The sequence below is a fragment of the Manacus vitellinus genome, unplaced genomic scaffold (assembly GCF_001715985.3).
Source record: "Manacus vitellinus isolate BGI_N305 unplaced genomic scaffold, ASM171598v3 scaffold_37_pilon, whole genome shotgun sequence".
NCBI classification, from domain to species: Eukaryota; Metazoa; Chordata; class Aves; order Passeriformes; family Pipridae; genus Manacus; species Manacus vitellinus.
This window is the reverse complement of record NW_021940517.1, coordinates 5,208,738-5,223,572: the sequence shown is the minus strand read 5'-3', so window position 1 is coordinate 5,223,572 and position 14,835 is coordinate 5,208,738. Positions and strand designations below refer to the sequence as shown.

The 14,835-nt window shown below is 43.9% G+C and overlaps 1 protein-coding gene across 4 annotated transcripts; it reads right to left on the bottom strand.

Annotated features, from left to right (window-relative positions):
* Positions 1-413: 413 nt before the first annotated feature.
* Positions 414-13,174, bottom strand: AGT (angiotensinogen). 4 transcript variants are annotated; one of them, XM_018077446.1, is made up of 5 exons: positions 13,081-13,174; positions 6,667-7,501; positions 2,900-3,164; positions 2,319-2,463; positions 414-1,341 (listed from the first exon to the last, which is right to left on the bottom strand). In XM_018077446.1, the coding sequence occupies exons 2-5, from the start codon at positions 7,460-7,462 to the stop codon at positions 1,150-1,152; spliced, it is 1,398 nt and encodes a 465-aa protein (XP_017932935.1). In that variant the 5' UTR covers positions 7,463-7,501; positions 13,081-13,174; the 3' UTR covers positions 414-1,149. The 4 variants fall into 4 exon arrangements, with proteins under 4 accessions (XP_017932935.1, XP_017932939.1, XP_017932937.1 ...); XM_018077450.1 differs by having other exon boundaries at positions 1,003-1,341; positions 13,072-13,124; XM_018077448.2 differs by lacking the exon at positions 13,081-13,174 and adding an exon at positions 9,817-10,052 and having other exon boundaries at positions 1,003-1,341.
* Positions 13,175-14,835: the final 1,661 nt, after the last annotated feature.

Here is a 14,835-nt window from a genome sequence, read left to right as displayed (position 1 = left end):
TTATTTTCTAAACGCCATCAGCGCTAAAGACAAATCTAGAGATGAGAGGTGGAAATCCTTGTTTCACTGGAAGGCTTTCCTTAGTAACAAGGTTTATCTCCCAGTTCCTCAGTTCCTAATTCAAAAGTCCTCTAAAAATTTGTGGTTCCACTTTAATATTTCAAAGTCTGTTAAGAGTTGGACTTGACCACTGTAATAATTTTATTTACAAGTAGCAGCACCACATCCACCATTTATACTAATATGTATTACTGCCATTAATGCTATTTTTAAAGAACATATGGTTTGGATTTGTTAAAGTTTACAGAACTGGGATCTATCCAGTAGTGTCTTTTTTTACTACAAAGCAGTAATAAATGCCTTGCAGGTTAGGATGTAATCTAAGGAATGCAACTGTATTGGAATAGTAGGCCTTTTTTTTTTTCCCTTAAAAAAATCAGAGATAATTCTGTCCCGCTCTGAGAATTTATCCATCACAGTTCATTAATGCTACCAAGCCCTATTTTTAGCATTTCCATAGAGTTAGGAAATTAATGTATCCGTCTGGGCTGCAGAAACAAGAAACTTCCTCTAAGCGTGGTTTTGCTTTCAAGGCAAAAAATCTTGTCTCAGTGGGACAAGCAAAGCCTGCCTGTGCTGTTGACAGCTTTTTAAAGGAAAATGTTGCTGATGAAGCTAGAAATTTCTGTGGATAATTGCAAAATTTTCACTGTAATGTAAAAGGCGGTCTCTCTTGCAAAACTGACCAAACAAAAAATTTAAACAGCTTTTTAAAGAATGAAAAGGTCCTTTTCTATACCTTTCTATAGTAAATGCTGTTTGTGCTTATAAAACTGTTTTTTTAAAGTCAATGCCTTGCATCGAAACACTGCCCTGCCCCACTGCATCAAAAAAGGGAGCTGGGAGCAAAAGGGAGACAAAGTGAGAATAAAAAGAGAAGCTGGAGGAAGAGCGTGTCACCTCACAGGAAACTGATGAATGAGGATGAAATGCTGCAATGTGTTAGCTTTCAAAAAGCTGTATTTCAAACACTAACTGCTTCATCTCTAAGTAGAGCACTCAACAACATCACAAAAATAGCTGATGAATAAGAAAATGGTGATGGGAAACGGCATCATTCCCTTCCTTTCTTATCTCCTGTGTTTGCATTTAAACCTCATGCAGAAGGTTTGTTACTCTGCCAAGGAAAAGCATTGCCCTTGACTTCTTTTCCAAAACAGCAAAAAGGAACGGCTTGTTCAGCGTTACATCCAGGTACACCCCATCTTCCTTCTGTGCTGCAGGATCTTCTGCCTGATCTGTTTCATCACTGGTCAGTTTGAAAAGGGCTTTATTTATTACCTGTAAGGCAAAACATACAAGTAACTCTAGAGTCACCAGAGGATGACAGTGAAGAGACAAATAGGAGTCTGAGTGAATTATAAAGCACATGAAGCAATCAATAACTTAGATCAACTGTAAGCAGCACATTACACTCCATGGATGCTTAAAAAAGATGCTGGAGTACTTGTTCTGTAACATGAGAAAAAGCTGTACAACTGCTTGTACACTTGGGTGGTAAGTAATCCTGTTACCCTTGTGTCATGGTTTAACCCCAGCCGCCACCTAAGTACCACACAGCTGCTCACTCATTCCTCCCCTGACTTAGCAACAACTAAAACACCAGTGTATTATCAACACTTTCCTCATACTAAATCCAAAACATAGCACTAACCGGAAGAAAATTAACTACCAGCCAAAACCAGGACATCTTGAAGCCCCTGACAGAACTTCCAAGGGTGGGGCACCTTCTAAAAATAAAATTAAAGGCACTCAAATTATACTTCTGGAATGTAATATGCCTTCTTTTTATGAATTAAGCTCTCCCTTCTTCCCCTTGAGGCTTGAACTGTGGAGCCTTCTTCAGGTGAGGCTGTGGGCTGCATGCATCTCTGTGTGATTTCTGGGAGTAGTCCCTAAGTGATGGAGGATTATCCTCAATAGCCCAGTAGCTGCATCCTCTACTGTGTGCTCCAGCTGTTTGAACTGGAGGTAGTACTGAATGCAGTCTAATGTGTATGTACAGGGCCTAGAGCACTCAGATCTTGAATATGCTGTATGCTGTAGTGATGAAATTTAAGTAGTTTAGGGCAAACCTATTGCTGCTGATAAATTAATCTAGGGAATATCTGCATCTTTCAGTCATACTGTAAGTCCCCTACTAAATATGTCCCCCACATGGGTCTGACTGCTTTGTTCTAGGTAAATTTATTCAGTTTATGAGGCTAAAACTATGCAGGAAGCATGCTTATTTTTAGTGCCAGTAATAGGTACTGTACCTTTCCAATTGTTAGATTGGTGTTGCTTATTTTACTGAAATCTGCCCCCTTCCCCAGCAGTGCCGGCAGTTCCATATCTGCAAGAAGCTCCTGTAGATCAGAGCTGTCTTCTATTCTTAATGCCGGCAGCGTTAATTTAATTTCTCTGCAGAAAAGAGCGGGAAAGAGAGAGGCAAGTGAGTGCTTGTTCTCCACTGTGAAAGCACGGTGTTTGGGCAGTCCTAGGGAATGGCTGGAAGCTGTGAAAACAGCTGCAAGAAGTGCTTTGTATGTGGGGACAGACACCAATGGGTGCCTTGTTACTATTTCCAAGTGTGAACTCACCCTGACTTCACCCTGGGTACTCTATTAAACCCCAGATCATACCACTTCATGGGTCAGCTCTGCAAAGGTACTTGCTTGTTTCCTGGAAATACCCCCAGGTAAAAGGCCCCACCAAAGTTGAGCTTCCTTGAAGTGCGGCCTTAGGGCTTGCAGGGGTTTCTCTTTGTGTTTGGTAGTAAACTCTCCCTGGCTGGATCCAACCCCTGTCAGGAAGCAGGCAGGCCTGTGTGGTGGACCCCAAACCTGTTCATCCCTACCTTGGGGACAGCCGCTGAAGCCAGGCTGAGGACTGCCATGTCAGCTCAGACTCCACATGCTCCAGGTCACTGCCATTGATGGGCTGCAGCAGCACCAGCAGTGCCGTCTTGCTGATGGGGACTTCCACCACAGAGAAAGTCCCACTGGCATCAGTTTTGTGCTGGAATGTCCCCATGATGGACAACATAGGGACCAAGACCTTTGTGTTTGAATCCATCCAGAACTCCTGAGGCTCTTTCAGCTGGAAGGCTTGCTTAACCTTCACTGAAAAACAGATTGAGAAAGAAGAAATTGATTCTTCTTTTTCTTCCCTTTTCTTCCCTCCTCCCCTCTGCCCCTTAGCTGGCATATATGTTTGTTTAAAAACAACATGCTGTGCCTTAGAGAAGGACTGTGAGTATAAAATCACATTTAACTACTGTAAACATATGTATCCTCCCTTTAATATGTCTTCTGGTGCATCACAGGACCCACTGTGACCAAAGCTACTGTATTTCTACTGGCTTTGTGGCCTTTCTTGGGCACAGTGTTCCTGCTTGCTTGGCTGTCTGCTTCCTCGCCGGCTGCCACGTGGCCCCTCAAGGGCTCAGAGGCCTGTGCGGAGGAGGGTCTGCTTGATTTCCTGTCCATCCCTCAGGTGGTGATGATGGCACATTTGGAAGCACATCCATCAGGGCCAGCCCTTACTGCAGGAGCACCCTCAGACAGCGTGGTGGACTTGGGAGAGGGAAGACAGCACAAATTCTGCCTGAGGTCTCACCCTTCATAATCTTAAAAACCAATGGGGAAGGTTGTAAGCATAACACCAAAATGTTGGTTGAGCCAAGGAGGTTGAACACTTACTAAACCTTAACAGAAGTTTCTTTCCTGGTTCACTAGTATGGGAAACCTTGCTCTTGCCTCCCACTATTTCTATGCAGCTTTGCATTTCAACATGTTATCTTCTCACAGCCATAGTTCTGTGCTGTTGCCCAGTTAGGTAGATAATCCTGTTAGCATTGAAGGAACAACTGGTGTCAGCAAGGGGGCGAAGATCAGAAATCTCAAAATCGTTTGGTGGAATTAGGGAATTAGGAAAACAGATGTATATTTTGTAATAAAGAAAGGAACTCCTTACATTAATGTAATTAATATTGGTACATTAATTAAAATAGGAGCTGGTCCAGCTGTACTGTTAACTAATCTATTCTCCAATAAATCCAGATAAATGCTGGACCCTAACATATTTAATAGGTAGTAAGTGGTTTTGCATAGGAACACTTGCCTCTTAAATGAGCTTGCATTAAAAGAACATTTAGACACCTTTACCTACTCTAACTTCACCAAAAGAAGCAGCAGGTAGAGATGGGAAAGGTGTAAGCAAAACAAAGAATAAAGAAGTAGAGCTGTTCACCTGTAATTGCTTTTAAGTAATCTTGGGAAAATATTGCAGAATTGCAAAGCTCTGCTACTGACTTTGGGACCGAGTCCCTTAACATTGTGCCAGTTGAGAACAATGGATAATCAGCACCCCTGCTTTTGAGATGGCTCCCTGCTAGGTGAGGGTCTGGACATCTGTGCTCTCAAATGTATAACTGGGTGGTGCAAACTCTCCTGAAAGTGCTCTAAAAGATGTTAAGATCTTAATATGACTGTTTCCTTCTATAGAAGGTGATGGATGACACATTGGAAGAAATGGTTTCTTACAGTGAGATCTCCCGCATCAGGACATTGAAGAAGCTTTGGGTTTGGGCAACCATTCAGCAACCATATTGGAGCAGAAAAGAAATGTGTCTACACTGTAGGGAAGATAACTGAAGTGGAAAAGGCTGTCAGTCAGAGCAAGGATGTAGCTTGGGAGTGTAAAAGAGTACTTTGCAGTACTAACTTGGGAGTACAGAAAAGAAACATTGGACCTCTCTGCTTCAGGTGATGATCTCCATGTTCTGTAATACAGGCTTCATGCTGGCCTGACAAGCCTAAAGAGAGGATGACTTTCTGTGAAAAGTTATGGCTTCTTACTTAGAAGCAAAAGAAAAAGCAAAAAGCATCTTAACAAATTTCTAGTTAAAACTGAAGCTGTTGAGGATTATCTGTTAAAGACAGTTTAACCAGCAGAAGGTAGAGGTGCTTAAGATTGTGAAGACCCACGGTGCTATTTTTATACATTGCTTTGTAATTCTTTTGTAACTAAAAGGAAAAACCCAAACAACTAAACACAAAGTCTATCAGTGAAACTTACACCTGATGTTCTGCATTGGATTCTAAATGGCAGGCCCTGCTCAGCAGCAAATCTACAAATATGAAAAAAACTGTGTGCAAGTGAAGAACAGATGAGACCACTGGAACATTTAGCTGTTGTCTTGTATGGATTTCTGTCACTTTATTGATACTGTGGCTGTTAATAGCATCTCAGGAGCATATATCGTGTTTCAGAGAAAAAAAACGTAGTTTTTCCTTTCTGCAGCTATAGGGACAGATATCGAGTGTAACGGCATTGGCTGTCATGGTTGCCCCTTCACAACCAAAAGACAAAGAAAATGCTGAAGTCATCTCCTGTGTTTATTAGAAGAGAGTCACTTAACTAATTCATTTGTTCTTGAGCCAATTTTCTCTATCCCATGTGTGGAGACTGTACCCTTCTCAGAGAAAGAAAGTAGTAGAGCTGAGCCAGTGACTCAGACCCTCAAGCATGTGTTCCTAAGCTAATAAAAATTGCAAGTTTCCAATACAGAAGAAGACAAAAAAATTTTCTGCTAAAGGAAAACTGATCTTATGACCATGTTCAAATCTGTAACACAAGAATTATTTTTGCAGTATCATCTCTATGCTCAACCTTACACTGAAGACAAAGCTGATGTTCACAGCTCCCTGAGGAGCTGGGATCAAGTAATGACAGCACCCATGAAAGGCAAAGAAAACCTGATATCCAGTTTAGAGGTAGGAAAATGGAGGCATGAAAGGATTTAATGGGCACCACAACTCTACCTTTAAGAGTAGAGGCCCACTCAGAAACTTAGGGCTCACTGCAAGTTTGAGATACTGTCACAGGGTAGGTAAGCTGTCTAAAGTGTGTGGTCTCTGGTACTGCACTGAGTCACAAGGATATTGGAAAGCATCTCCACTCAGAAGAGAAGGCTCAGTTGTAGTGCAGGGAAATTTCTGGGACAGCAGCATGGAATGACCCTAGGTGACTAAGGTATTGCCTTATTTCTTCCAGATTTGTATATTCTTCCTTGCTTCCATAACTGATAGCTTGTTTGGTTGCTTCCTGAGCAAGATGTTGCCTCCAGACCTCTATGTTTAATAGCCATTAGACAAGTCATGTCCATTATATTTTTTAGCCTTTCTTGTATCTACCTCTGGCCTTCTACCCCCAGCTCCCCTGTGGAAATACAGGTTCTCGGGAAAAGTATTTCTTTGGCTTCCTTTAAAGCTACTTCCTGATCATTTTTGACAGAGGTCTCTCATGACTTTTAGTTCCTTTGCAGCCAGAAATGCTGCGCAATTGTCTCTCACGCACCTTCCCATACCTTTCCTAATCCTTAGCTTACTAGACAAGGAAAATTTCTGCAACACCATCTCCCTCCACCTCCTTCCCATTGCCCTTGCTGGCTTGTGGCAGAGTGCAGGCAGGACCCCCAGCACAGTGGTGGGGAGCAGTGGTCATCTGAGCCCTTCCCTTTCACCACTGGCCAGGAGTGGCCTTGCTTCTTTCCTGGCAGCAGGGCCACACTGCCTGCCCTTCACCCCGCCTGCTCCCAAAATAAGCAGTGCTGCCTCATACCTGCCAAGCAGACGTCCACCGCAAACAGCAGGTCTGCAGATGGATCGATATCTGTCAGTAAGCATTTGCTTTGGCCCTCGCTTTTGGCCTCCACAAAGGCATTTATTTGTTTTGCTGCCTCACTTGGATTTGTGAAGTCAACAGCTCGGGCGTAGAAAGCATCAGCAGAGTGGAGCAAGTCCTGCATGAACAGTTCAAATAAAGGTATTCCAGGGGCAGAGAACAGGCAGAGTGTCTTGGAAAAGAGCAGCTCCTCGTCCCTACTCTTCATGAGGCTTTCGATTGTCCTCAGGCTGGAAAGGAAATTGCTTCCCACTGCCCTGGAAGTGCAGTCAGGGTTTCCAGAGGGGGGAACAAGTCCCAGCAAACCCTGCAAATCAAGTGCTGTTTGGTTTGAGGCACCCAGGTAGAAAGACACCAAGGAACTGTAAAGACTGGTTGGGGACAGAAGCACATTTTTACCCTGCTGCGCTTTCCGCAGCATGCTGTAAAACCGCACTCCCAGGATGTACACCAAGTCCTTCATGTAGCCTGGTTCCTCCTTCCCCCAGCCATTTAGGCTCAGGGGTTCCAACGTGTCCTTGTCATTCAAGTCATTTTCGTAGGCAGGTGTGGTTTGAGACTCAATGGAGATGGGGACAATAGTTTTCATCTTTCCCTCCTGAACCAATTTTTCTGGCTTGTCACAGTCACTCTCGTTGAAAGAAAGCAAATTGAAAGGGTGGACGTAGACCCTGTCACAAGTCACCAGGGTAAGGCAAGCCAACAAACAGAGAAGATCTGCTACCAGATTCATGTTGGAAAATTGCCTCCACGGTGTCTGCTGAAAGAAAAACTGAGGAGAAAAGAAGATTGGTCAGCCTGTTTTAAGTACAGTTTCTCTTAATCACAGGATGAGGTGTTAGTGCTGCATTGGACTTACAAAGGTGGGAATTTCAGTATTTAGTGGTGGCTGGTCAGACTCTGTTCCCTGAAAAGCCCAGGATGAGACGGACACCAGTTTCAATGGCAGCAGGTGGGGAAATGCTAAGCACAGATGTGACTCCATTACCCACTGCAGTACCCCAAAAATTTAGCATGGCAAGCAATATGGTTGCACAGGCTGGTTAGGCCTGCAAACTAGAGCACTCTAGTTCTGCAAAACATTGTAATAATGCAACAACATTTGTTCCTGGGACCTGGTCAGAGCTATCTTTGCAAACTGCCACACTGAGTCTTGCTGACACATGGACGGGCTAAGCCATTTGCCTGCTGTTATGCAGGAAGTGGGTTTGGAAACCAGTTCTCTTAAGGTCCAAACATGGAACAATCCTCTTTTGTATGTCTAGTCAGCAAAATACTTGGCACTAGTAGAGCATGTTACATTTTCACAGCCCAGTGCAAACATTCATTCTAGCTTCTAGGTAAACACACTCCAGGCTCCCTTATACAAATGTGCTAACACTGAAACCATTTTCATAACACCTTTTATATCTGAGTACAGAGTTAGAAGGGGTAAGCTGAGTTTAACTCTGCTGTACACACAGTCTTCTCCTGCGGTAAAAGAGCACCTGCTGCTCTTGTTTTTCCTGAGAAAGCAGAGATTTGCACTGTATGTGGATGTCACTGGTGTTTTGGCACAAAGGATCTAGTGCATATTGGGAATGAGAAAGTCATAGGTACACATAAACAGACACACACAGGTATACCCACTGACAAATTTTACATTTTTAGAATTCTCACTTTTCCTATATCTAATTTTTTGATAACTAACAGTTCTGCAGTAGCATTCTTGGATTTCCAGTATATGACTTTTAATTTCTGTATTTGAAATCCAAATATGTTGAAAATTATGCATCTATAACATTTCTCATTGGCCAAAATTCTGTTATTCAGAGCAGTATTTTTATTCTACTATTAATTTCTTGTTCATTGCAGCTCTGTTCACCTTCTTCAACCCTTTCCAATTTCTGCAGAGCTCATTGAATGGACAGAATGCTATAAGCCTTGTGAGCACCGAAGCTCTGCTCTCTGCTTGCATTCTCCAAGACATTTCAAGTCACACCAGTCTGTCAGATATTGTAATTCCAGTAGCCTTCTGAGAGGACACAGAGCAATGTCTGTCTCACCAACACTTTAATTTACACAGGGTGGAAGTGTTTGGGTTTAAATCCAGCCAAAGACCCGGCACTTTCCCAGCCTGATTTACAATGTATAAACATATTAATTCCCTTGAGGAGTCCCCAAGTGTTTTATGCCTAATAATACTCCAGTTTGCAGTATCACTACTCTCTTGCTCCTCCAAAACCTGAGATGTGTAGATGCTCGACAACTAGACATACCTTGCAAAGTATGTATGCCTGCTCATGTGCACATCTACATTCTCAATCTTTAGACTCTTCTAACAGCTTGGTTTGAAAATGGAGTTTCTGCTGCTGTGATGTCTAAGCGTCTTCCTAGAGAGTGCCTGCACATAAGGCCTGAAACTGTTTGCTCCCCAGAGGCATGAAGGGGAGGACCTGCTGTAGATCTCTGGCCCTGTGCCTTCATCCAAGGATTGTTCTACCCCATTGTGTCCCACCTCATCCTCTAAATTATTTTACAGGCAGCACAGTTCTGCTGCTGTTCCCTCTGCTCCCTGTCCTCTCTTTGCCTCCCCAGCCCTGCTGGCAGCAGGTGACCAGTTAAAAAATTATCTTTGGAGATGCCTTCCCAACTTCATCTTCACAGACAGCCCATCCACTGTGCTAGTGAATTTCTAGACTATGTGATACATTTTTGATATTGGGACAGCTCGGGAAAATGAACCAAAAAGCCACAGATTAGAAGCACTGCCCGCACTGTTCTCTCCATATACAATTCTTTTGAGGCATTTCCTAATCCTTCCTGCAGCAGCAGGGAGGGTCACTCTGTGCCACCCAGGCAGGCTGTGCCACTATGCGCCACTGATGCCCAGTGGTTACTTCCCTACGGCTGCCAGAGCCCCCAGTTCAGCTCTTTTCTCATGAGCAGAAGCAAGAGGAGCAGTTCTCACTGCCAGCACTTGCGCTAAGACCCATCTGTGGAAAGTCTGCCTGGTTTATTTCCCTAAAGAAGACAGCCCCAAGCCCTTCAGAAAAGCATGAACACCTGAGTTGAAAACTAGCATTCCAAGAAAATCCAAGTGCTTACTTGCCTCTGTCCTGGTGTGTGAAGCCCTTCCGCTGCCCCTCCGACACTGTTACCCCTCAGGCGAGCTCCCCACGGTACCTCTTCCCCCTGGGGTGGTGTGACTGCGGGTGGATTTATGCCCTTTCTACCGGAGGGCCCTTTCTACATGTCTGCAGCAGCATTGCGCAAAGCTACTTTACATCACCGGCTGGGGGGCTGAAAAAAGTGAGCTCAGGCCAGACAGGGCCCAATGAAACCTGAGCCCAGCTTAACACCAGCTGTGTAGAAAGTTCCAGGGATGGATACACAACCTTTAACCAGACCCAGCACATCTGTGTAGCCTGCAGTTACACATTTACTAAGACAGACACAGGCATTTTACTATGCAGAATAACTGATTACAGGAGCTGAAAATAGCTCATTTTATGCCAGACTGAAATGAATGCAGATTTCTTTGTATGTATATTTGTTGTACAGTTGGACGAGATTTTTGTCTTCTTGGATAAAGCACCTTTAATCTCTACCTTGCAGCCTCGGTACCCATCAGTGTGTGAGGCATGTACGTTATTACAGAGTAAAGTGACTAAGCTCTCCATTTTTACCCTTTCTTTCCCTCTTGATCTGTCCAGAATGTCAAAGCTTTGTTCTTTTTCCTCTTCAAAACAAAATATGTTGGAAAGAAGAAGATGAGAGCCAGATGGATAAGGTTGCCAGAGCTGGATCATAGAGATTTCATCCCTCTCAGTCTCAGCCTTCCAAGTCCTATTTGGCAAAAAGGGTGGGATTTAGAGATCTTTCTGCTGCTTTTGAAACTATCTTCCAATTTTGGTGTGCCCCTTCTTCCTCTTTAAGCAAATTAACACTGAATCAAAACAGGGATAATGTTTAGATGGTTACACTGGATCTCGTTCAGTGCCCCTGTTATGCTTAGTAATTATAATTCCACGGCTCTAACAGGAGTAGGGCGGATTTGTCATCTATGCTTTGATTTTAGAGGGCCAGTCAGGCATGATTTGTACTGCAGTGCCCAGTTATATGTTGGGTTCAAGGAGAGAGGCTCTAGAGATGGATGTTTTCAGTGCACCTGGCCAGTGGAGCTGGTGGAGATGAAGGTGGAGACAGAGACAGCTGAGTCCTGCCAGCCCAAGGGCTGTGTGCCAGGTGCCTAATGCCAAAGAGATGGGAAATTTCAGTCTCTGCAGTCTTGCTTTTCATTTAAATAAACTGACTAGCTTTGCTCTAATGAGGTCTGAAAGTGGTTCTGAGCCCAGACTTGTATGAGATGCCATCATGCACTGAAGGCTTAAACAAACAGCTTGAAATATTCAAGGCGTTTTGTCCTCTTGCTGCCTGAGCATCTCAGTTAAGTAAGCTTCTGGCTGCAGAACAGTCTCTGAGCATTTGTACCATCTCCAGACAGGTATAAAATGCATGCAGCTCATCTACGTATATAGACAATAGGAGAAGTAGTTCCTCCGTGAAAAATGCATTTTGTTCAGCTAAATGTTAAGAGAACGAGATACGTTTCAGGTTGCAATCCCCCTTCTTTCCTCTCTCCCCTAGAGAGTCCTTCCTACAGGCAGGTTGGGGGAGACAGCTGGTCCCTTAGAGGCCAGGGGAAGTGTGGGTGGGACATGAGCACAGGCCAAATCTCTATCTCCAGCACCACCACCCATGCGGGTTCCCATGAGGCACTAGGCATCTGCAGCGTGCACAAATGGCCAGACAATGCCAGGTCTGTGAGCTATAGCTGGTCTGCTGTGTCCTCCTAGGTGAGGCCTGAATACAGGGAAAAAGCAAACCCAGCCTGGCTGAGGACACTCTCTATACTAAGGTTACTCTCTGTATTGAGGAAACACAAATGACGGCTGTTTCAGTGAAGGGCACTTTGTGTTCTGTAAAACTCTGAAAAGTATCCTTATTAAAAAGAATTATTGCCTTTGACTAATAAGCTACAAGTGATGCTAATAACATATAGTACAGCTGCCAGACTTACATGTTTGCTGTGGACAATAAACCCTGGAAGGGGAAATCACAAAACATGCAGCCACTGTATGTTTTTTTTCCCTGAAATCATTACGCCCCTGTGCTGTAGCACCCTTAGGGCAGTGTCGTTCAGGTATCTCCTACTTCCAGCTCCCCTGCAGGTCATGACCAAGCTATGCTGCAGCTGGTGGTCTTCTTTTGCTATAGGTACCAGCCCTAAGTCAGGCATCCCTGGTTGCAGGGGATGTTGCCCTGCAGAAGAGGGGGAGCAGGAGGCACCTGAACAATAACTCCAGCATGGTGGTTTGGTGGCTCTGTCACATAAAACAAAGTTCAGTTTAGTTGAATGTTCTCAGGTTTTTCAGACAAGTTGACCTTTGGGTCTCTTCTGGTGTTTGCACACTCAGTTCTATTGTTTTCTGTCAGTAAAAAAATTGTCAATGCCCTTGAGAAGCACAGAATTCTATCTTCCCCACTCTTCCCCGCCCTCCTCCCCCCATCCATAACGTCATCAAATTATAATACCCAGCTTTCTCCAGAAAAAAAGTTTTATGAGGAAATATTCAGTGTCCTGGTTTCACCACAGTGCTCCTCCTGCTTCAGACCACCGGGAATTTGGCTGGCTTCAGTAATGAGGGAGAACCTTTGATTTCACCTTACGTTCATGCCCTACTACAAAGCTCAGACACAGCTCTCCCCTCATTTGCCAATCACTTATGCTCACTCAATTAATATTCCCCTATTAAGATGCATCACACACTAGCGCACTTCTTAGATCTTTGTCTTTTATCTTCTAACAGTTTCTACCAAAGGAGAAGGTTTCAGACTATGGAGAACATAGCCTGCCACACCCGCAACATATTTTATCCTGGTTGTATGTAATTACAGTTAGTCTTTCATTTTACTTCTGAGCCATTTTTAAGCAGGAGTGCATGAGCATTATTCCAATTACCAGATGTGGATTCTGTTGTGAGGCTTTTTTCTTATTGGGTTGGCATGGGTTTAGGAATGAGCGTGCACTTAAAGATAAAGCTTCAACTTCAGAAAGAAGAGTCTCTATCCTGCCCTTCAGCTCTGTTGTCCAAGGATTTTGTCCCCTAAAGAGAGCTGTGCCAGAAAACCCGCTTTGGGCCAAACTCGGACAAAAAGCTTTCTGGCAAAAAGGAACCAAAGGTGAAAGAAAGGCTGTTTCTACAAGCATCCCCTGTGCAAAACTAGCTCATGGCCCACACATTTCCTAATGAATCTCTCCCTGCAACAGTCACAATAAAGGTACAAAGAAACATAGACCTCTCAAACCTGTTCTTCAGCGATGAGGTTCGTGCTCTCCTTTTGCCCCACTCTTTGCAATTTTGGAGGGGTACTCTGCTCCCCCTTTTATACCCACTCTTGCATAAGATGGGCCTGCCTCCCTCCCCCCCTCCTCTGCCCTCATTTCTCTTCAAAACCTGCCTCTGTTTTTCCTGCTTGTTATTCATGGTTGCTGCTGAGAGCCAGCAAAGAGGGGTGGAAAAACACTGGTGCTGTGGTTATGGGTTCCCTCGCAACCGTGCTCAAAGGGATCAGATCTCCTGGTCAGCCTTATTTTTCTGAAGTGCTAATGCTGAAGCATTTCCCTGCCTCAAGAAAATTTCTCGTTGATGGTGCTCTAGTACTTCTTCTTGTATATACTGCCAGATAGGCTTCAGAAATTTTAACCCTGGCAGAGGAACACTAACCCTAAAGCCAGCAGCACGTAATTTGGTCTTGAATGAGAAAATTATTTTGTCCAAGCTAGAATTTCGATTGATTCTTTTGCCAAAGAACATTGCGTCTCCACTCTGTCAAAAAGTGTTCTCATTGATCCAGATTGTTCTGGGAAGAGCTATATAACATTCAGTGTGTGAAGACAATAGTAAATATTTTATTCCGGTTCATTTAGTTTGTTTTCCAGTTTTCCCAAATTTTGCTTTGAGACCTAACTCAAAAGGGCCAGACATACTTCTGTGATGATGTTCTTGTCTCCTGTGAAGTGGGAGCCCTGGAGGAGGGATAATAAATTACTCTGCTTACAGCCTCCGACTACAGACCTTCACATGGGGTCTTCCGAGCTTGATTTGATATGTCTGACATACATAGATTATGAGTAAGTATATGCCTAATTTAGAAATAATACCATGTATATGGTCATATATAGTTCATTACTAAATTTGAGGTTTCCTTTTATTAAGCCTAAAAGTTCCTTGAGTGAGAAATAGGCCACAAACAGTTGTTTATACAACTTGTGGACTGGCATTGGTAATCCTAAACCTCTACACCCCATCAACATCCATATAGTTTCTTCTCTCATCTGCTTTGGTAAGGGAACACAGCCTGGGGTCTGAACAAAGCTTCAAATGGAGAGGGCAAACAGGCACTGGGAAAAGGACAAGGGAGGAGAGGAAAAAGAGGATGCCTGTGTGGGAGGATCTGACCAAAGGAAGATCAAGGACTATTGCTTCATTGGCTGGTGCGCCACACCCCACATGTGGCAGTCAGTTGTAACCGTGGAAGGACCATTGTTTGCGAGACCTCCAGGAAAAAACTTCGTAGAGCAGTAGAGTGCTTATGGAGACCAAGATGTTTCAATTTGGAAGAGAACTGGTATGGGAAGTATAAACGTAAAATGATGAAGGTGAACAGAAACTCCTGAATCAGTCTTTTGTAACATTTACTGGGAACCAGTGGGTTCCCAGTAAAATCATCATACAACAAATGTAAATGAAAGGAAGGGCTCTTTTTTATGCATGAACTGCAGGAGGCACTGCCATAGGGTGCTGCAGAGACCAAAAGTCTTGGTACAAAAAAAGATCAAATGAAATAACAGAGGGCATGGTCACTGGCCTCTGCAGAACATGACGGTCCAGATGTGACTGCTGACTCGGGAAATCTCCAGACACTCAGCAAACCTGACACTCAGCCTCAGCATTGCTGGGATCTGTTCCTGTGCACAGAGGATTTAGGAACGTACTACTATCTCTTCAAAATCAACATAAGCCCTGGAAAATATATGATTTCAAAAAACTGTGGGTAGGC

Coding starts and splice junctions, on each gene's coding strand:
- AGT (XM_018077446.1), bottom strand. CDS start 7,462: ATGAATCTGGTAGCAGATCTTCTCTGTTTGTTGGCTTGCCTTACCCTG. Junction 3,165..6,666: donor GGTGGACGTCTGCTTGGCAG/GTATGAGGCAGC, acceptor TCTGTTTTTCAG/TGAAGGTTAAGCAAGCCTTC. Junction 1,342..2,318: donor CCAATCTAACAATTGGAAAG/GTACAGTACCTA, acceptor TTTGCCTTACAG/GTAATAAATAAAGCCCTTTT.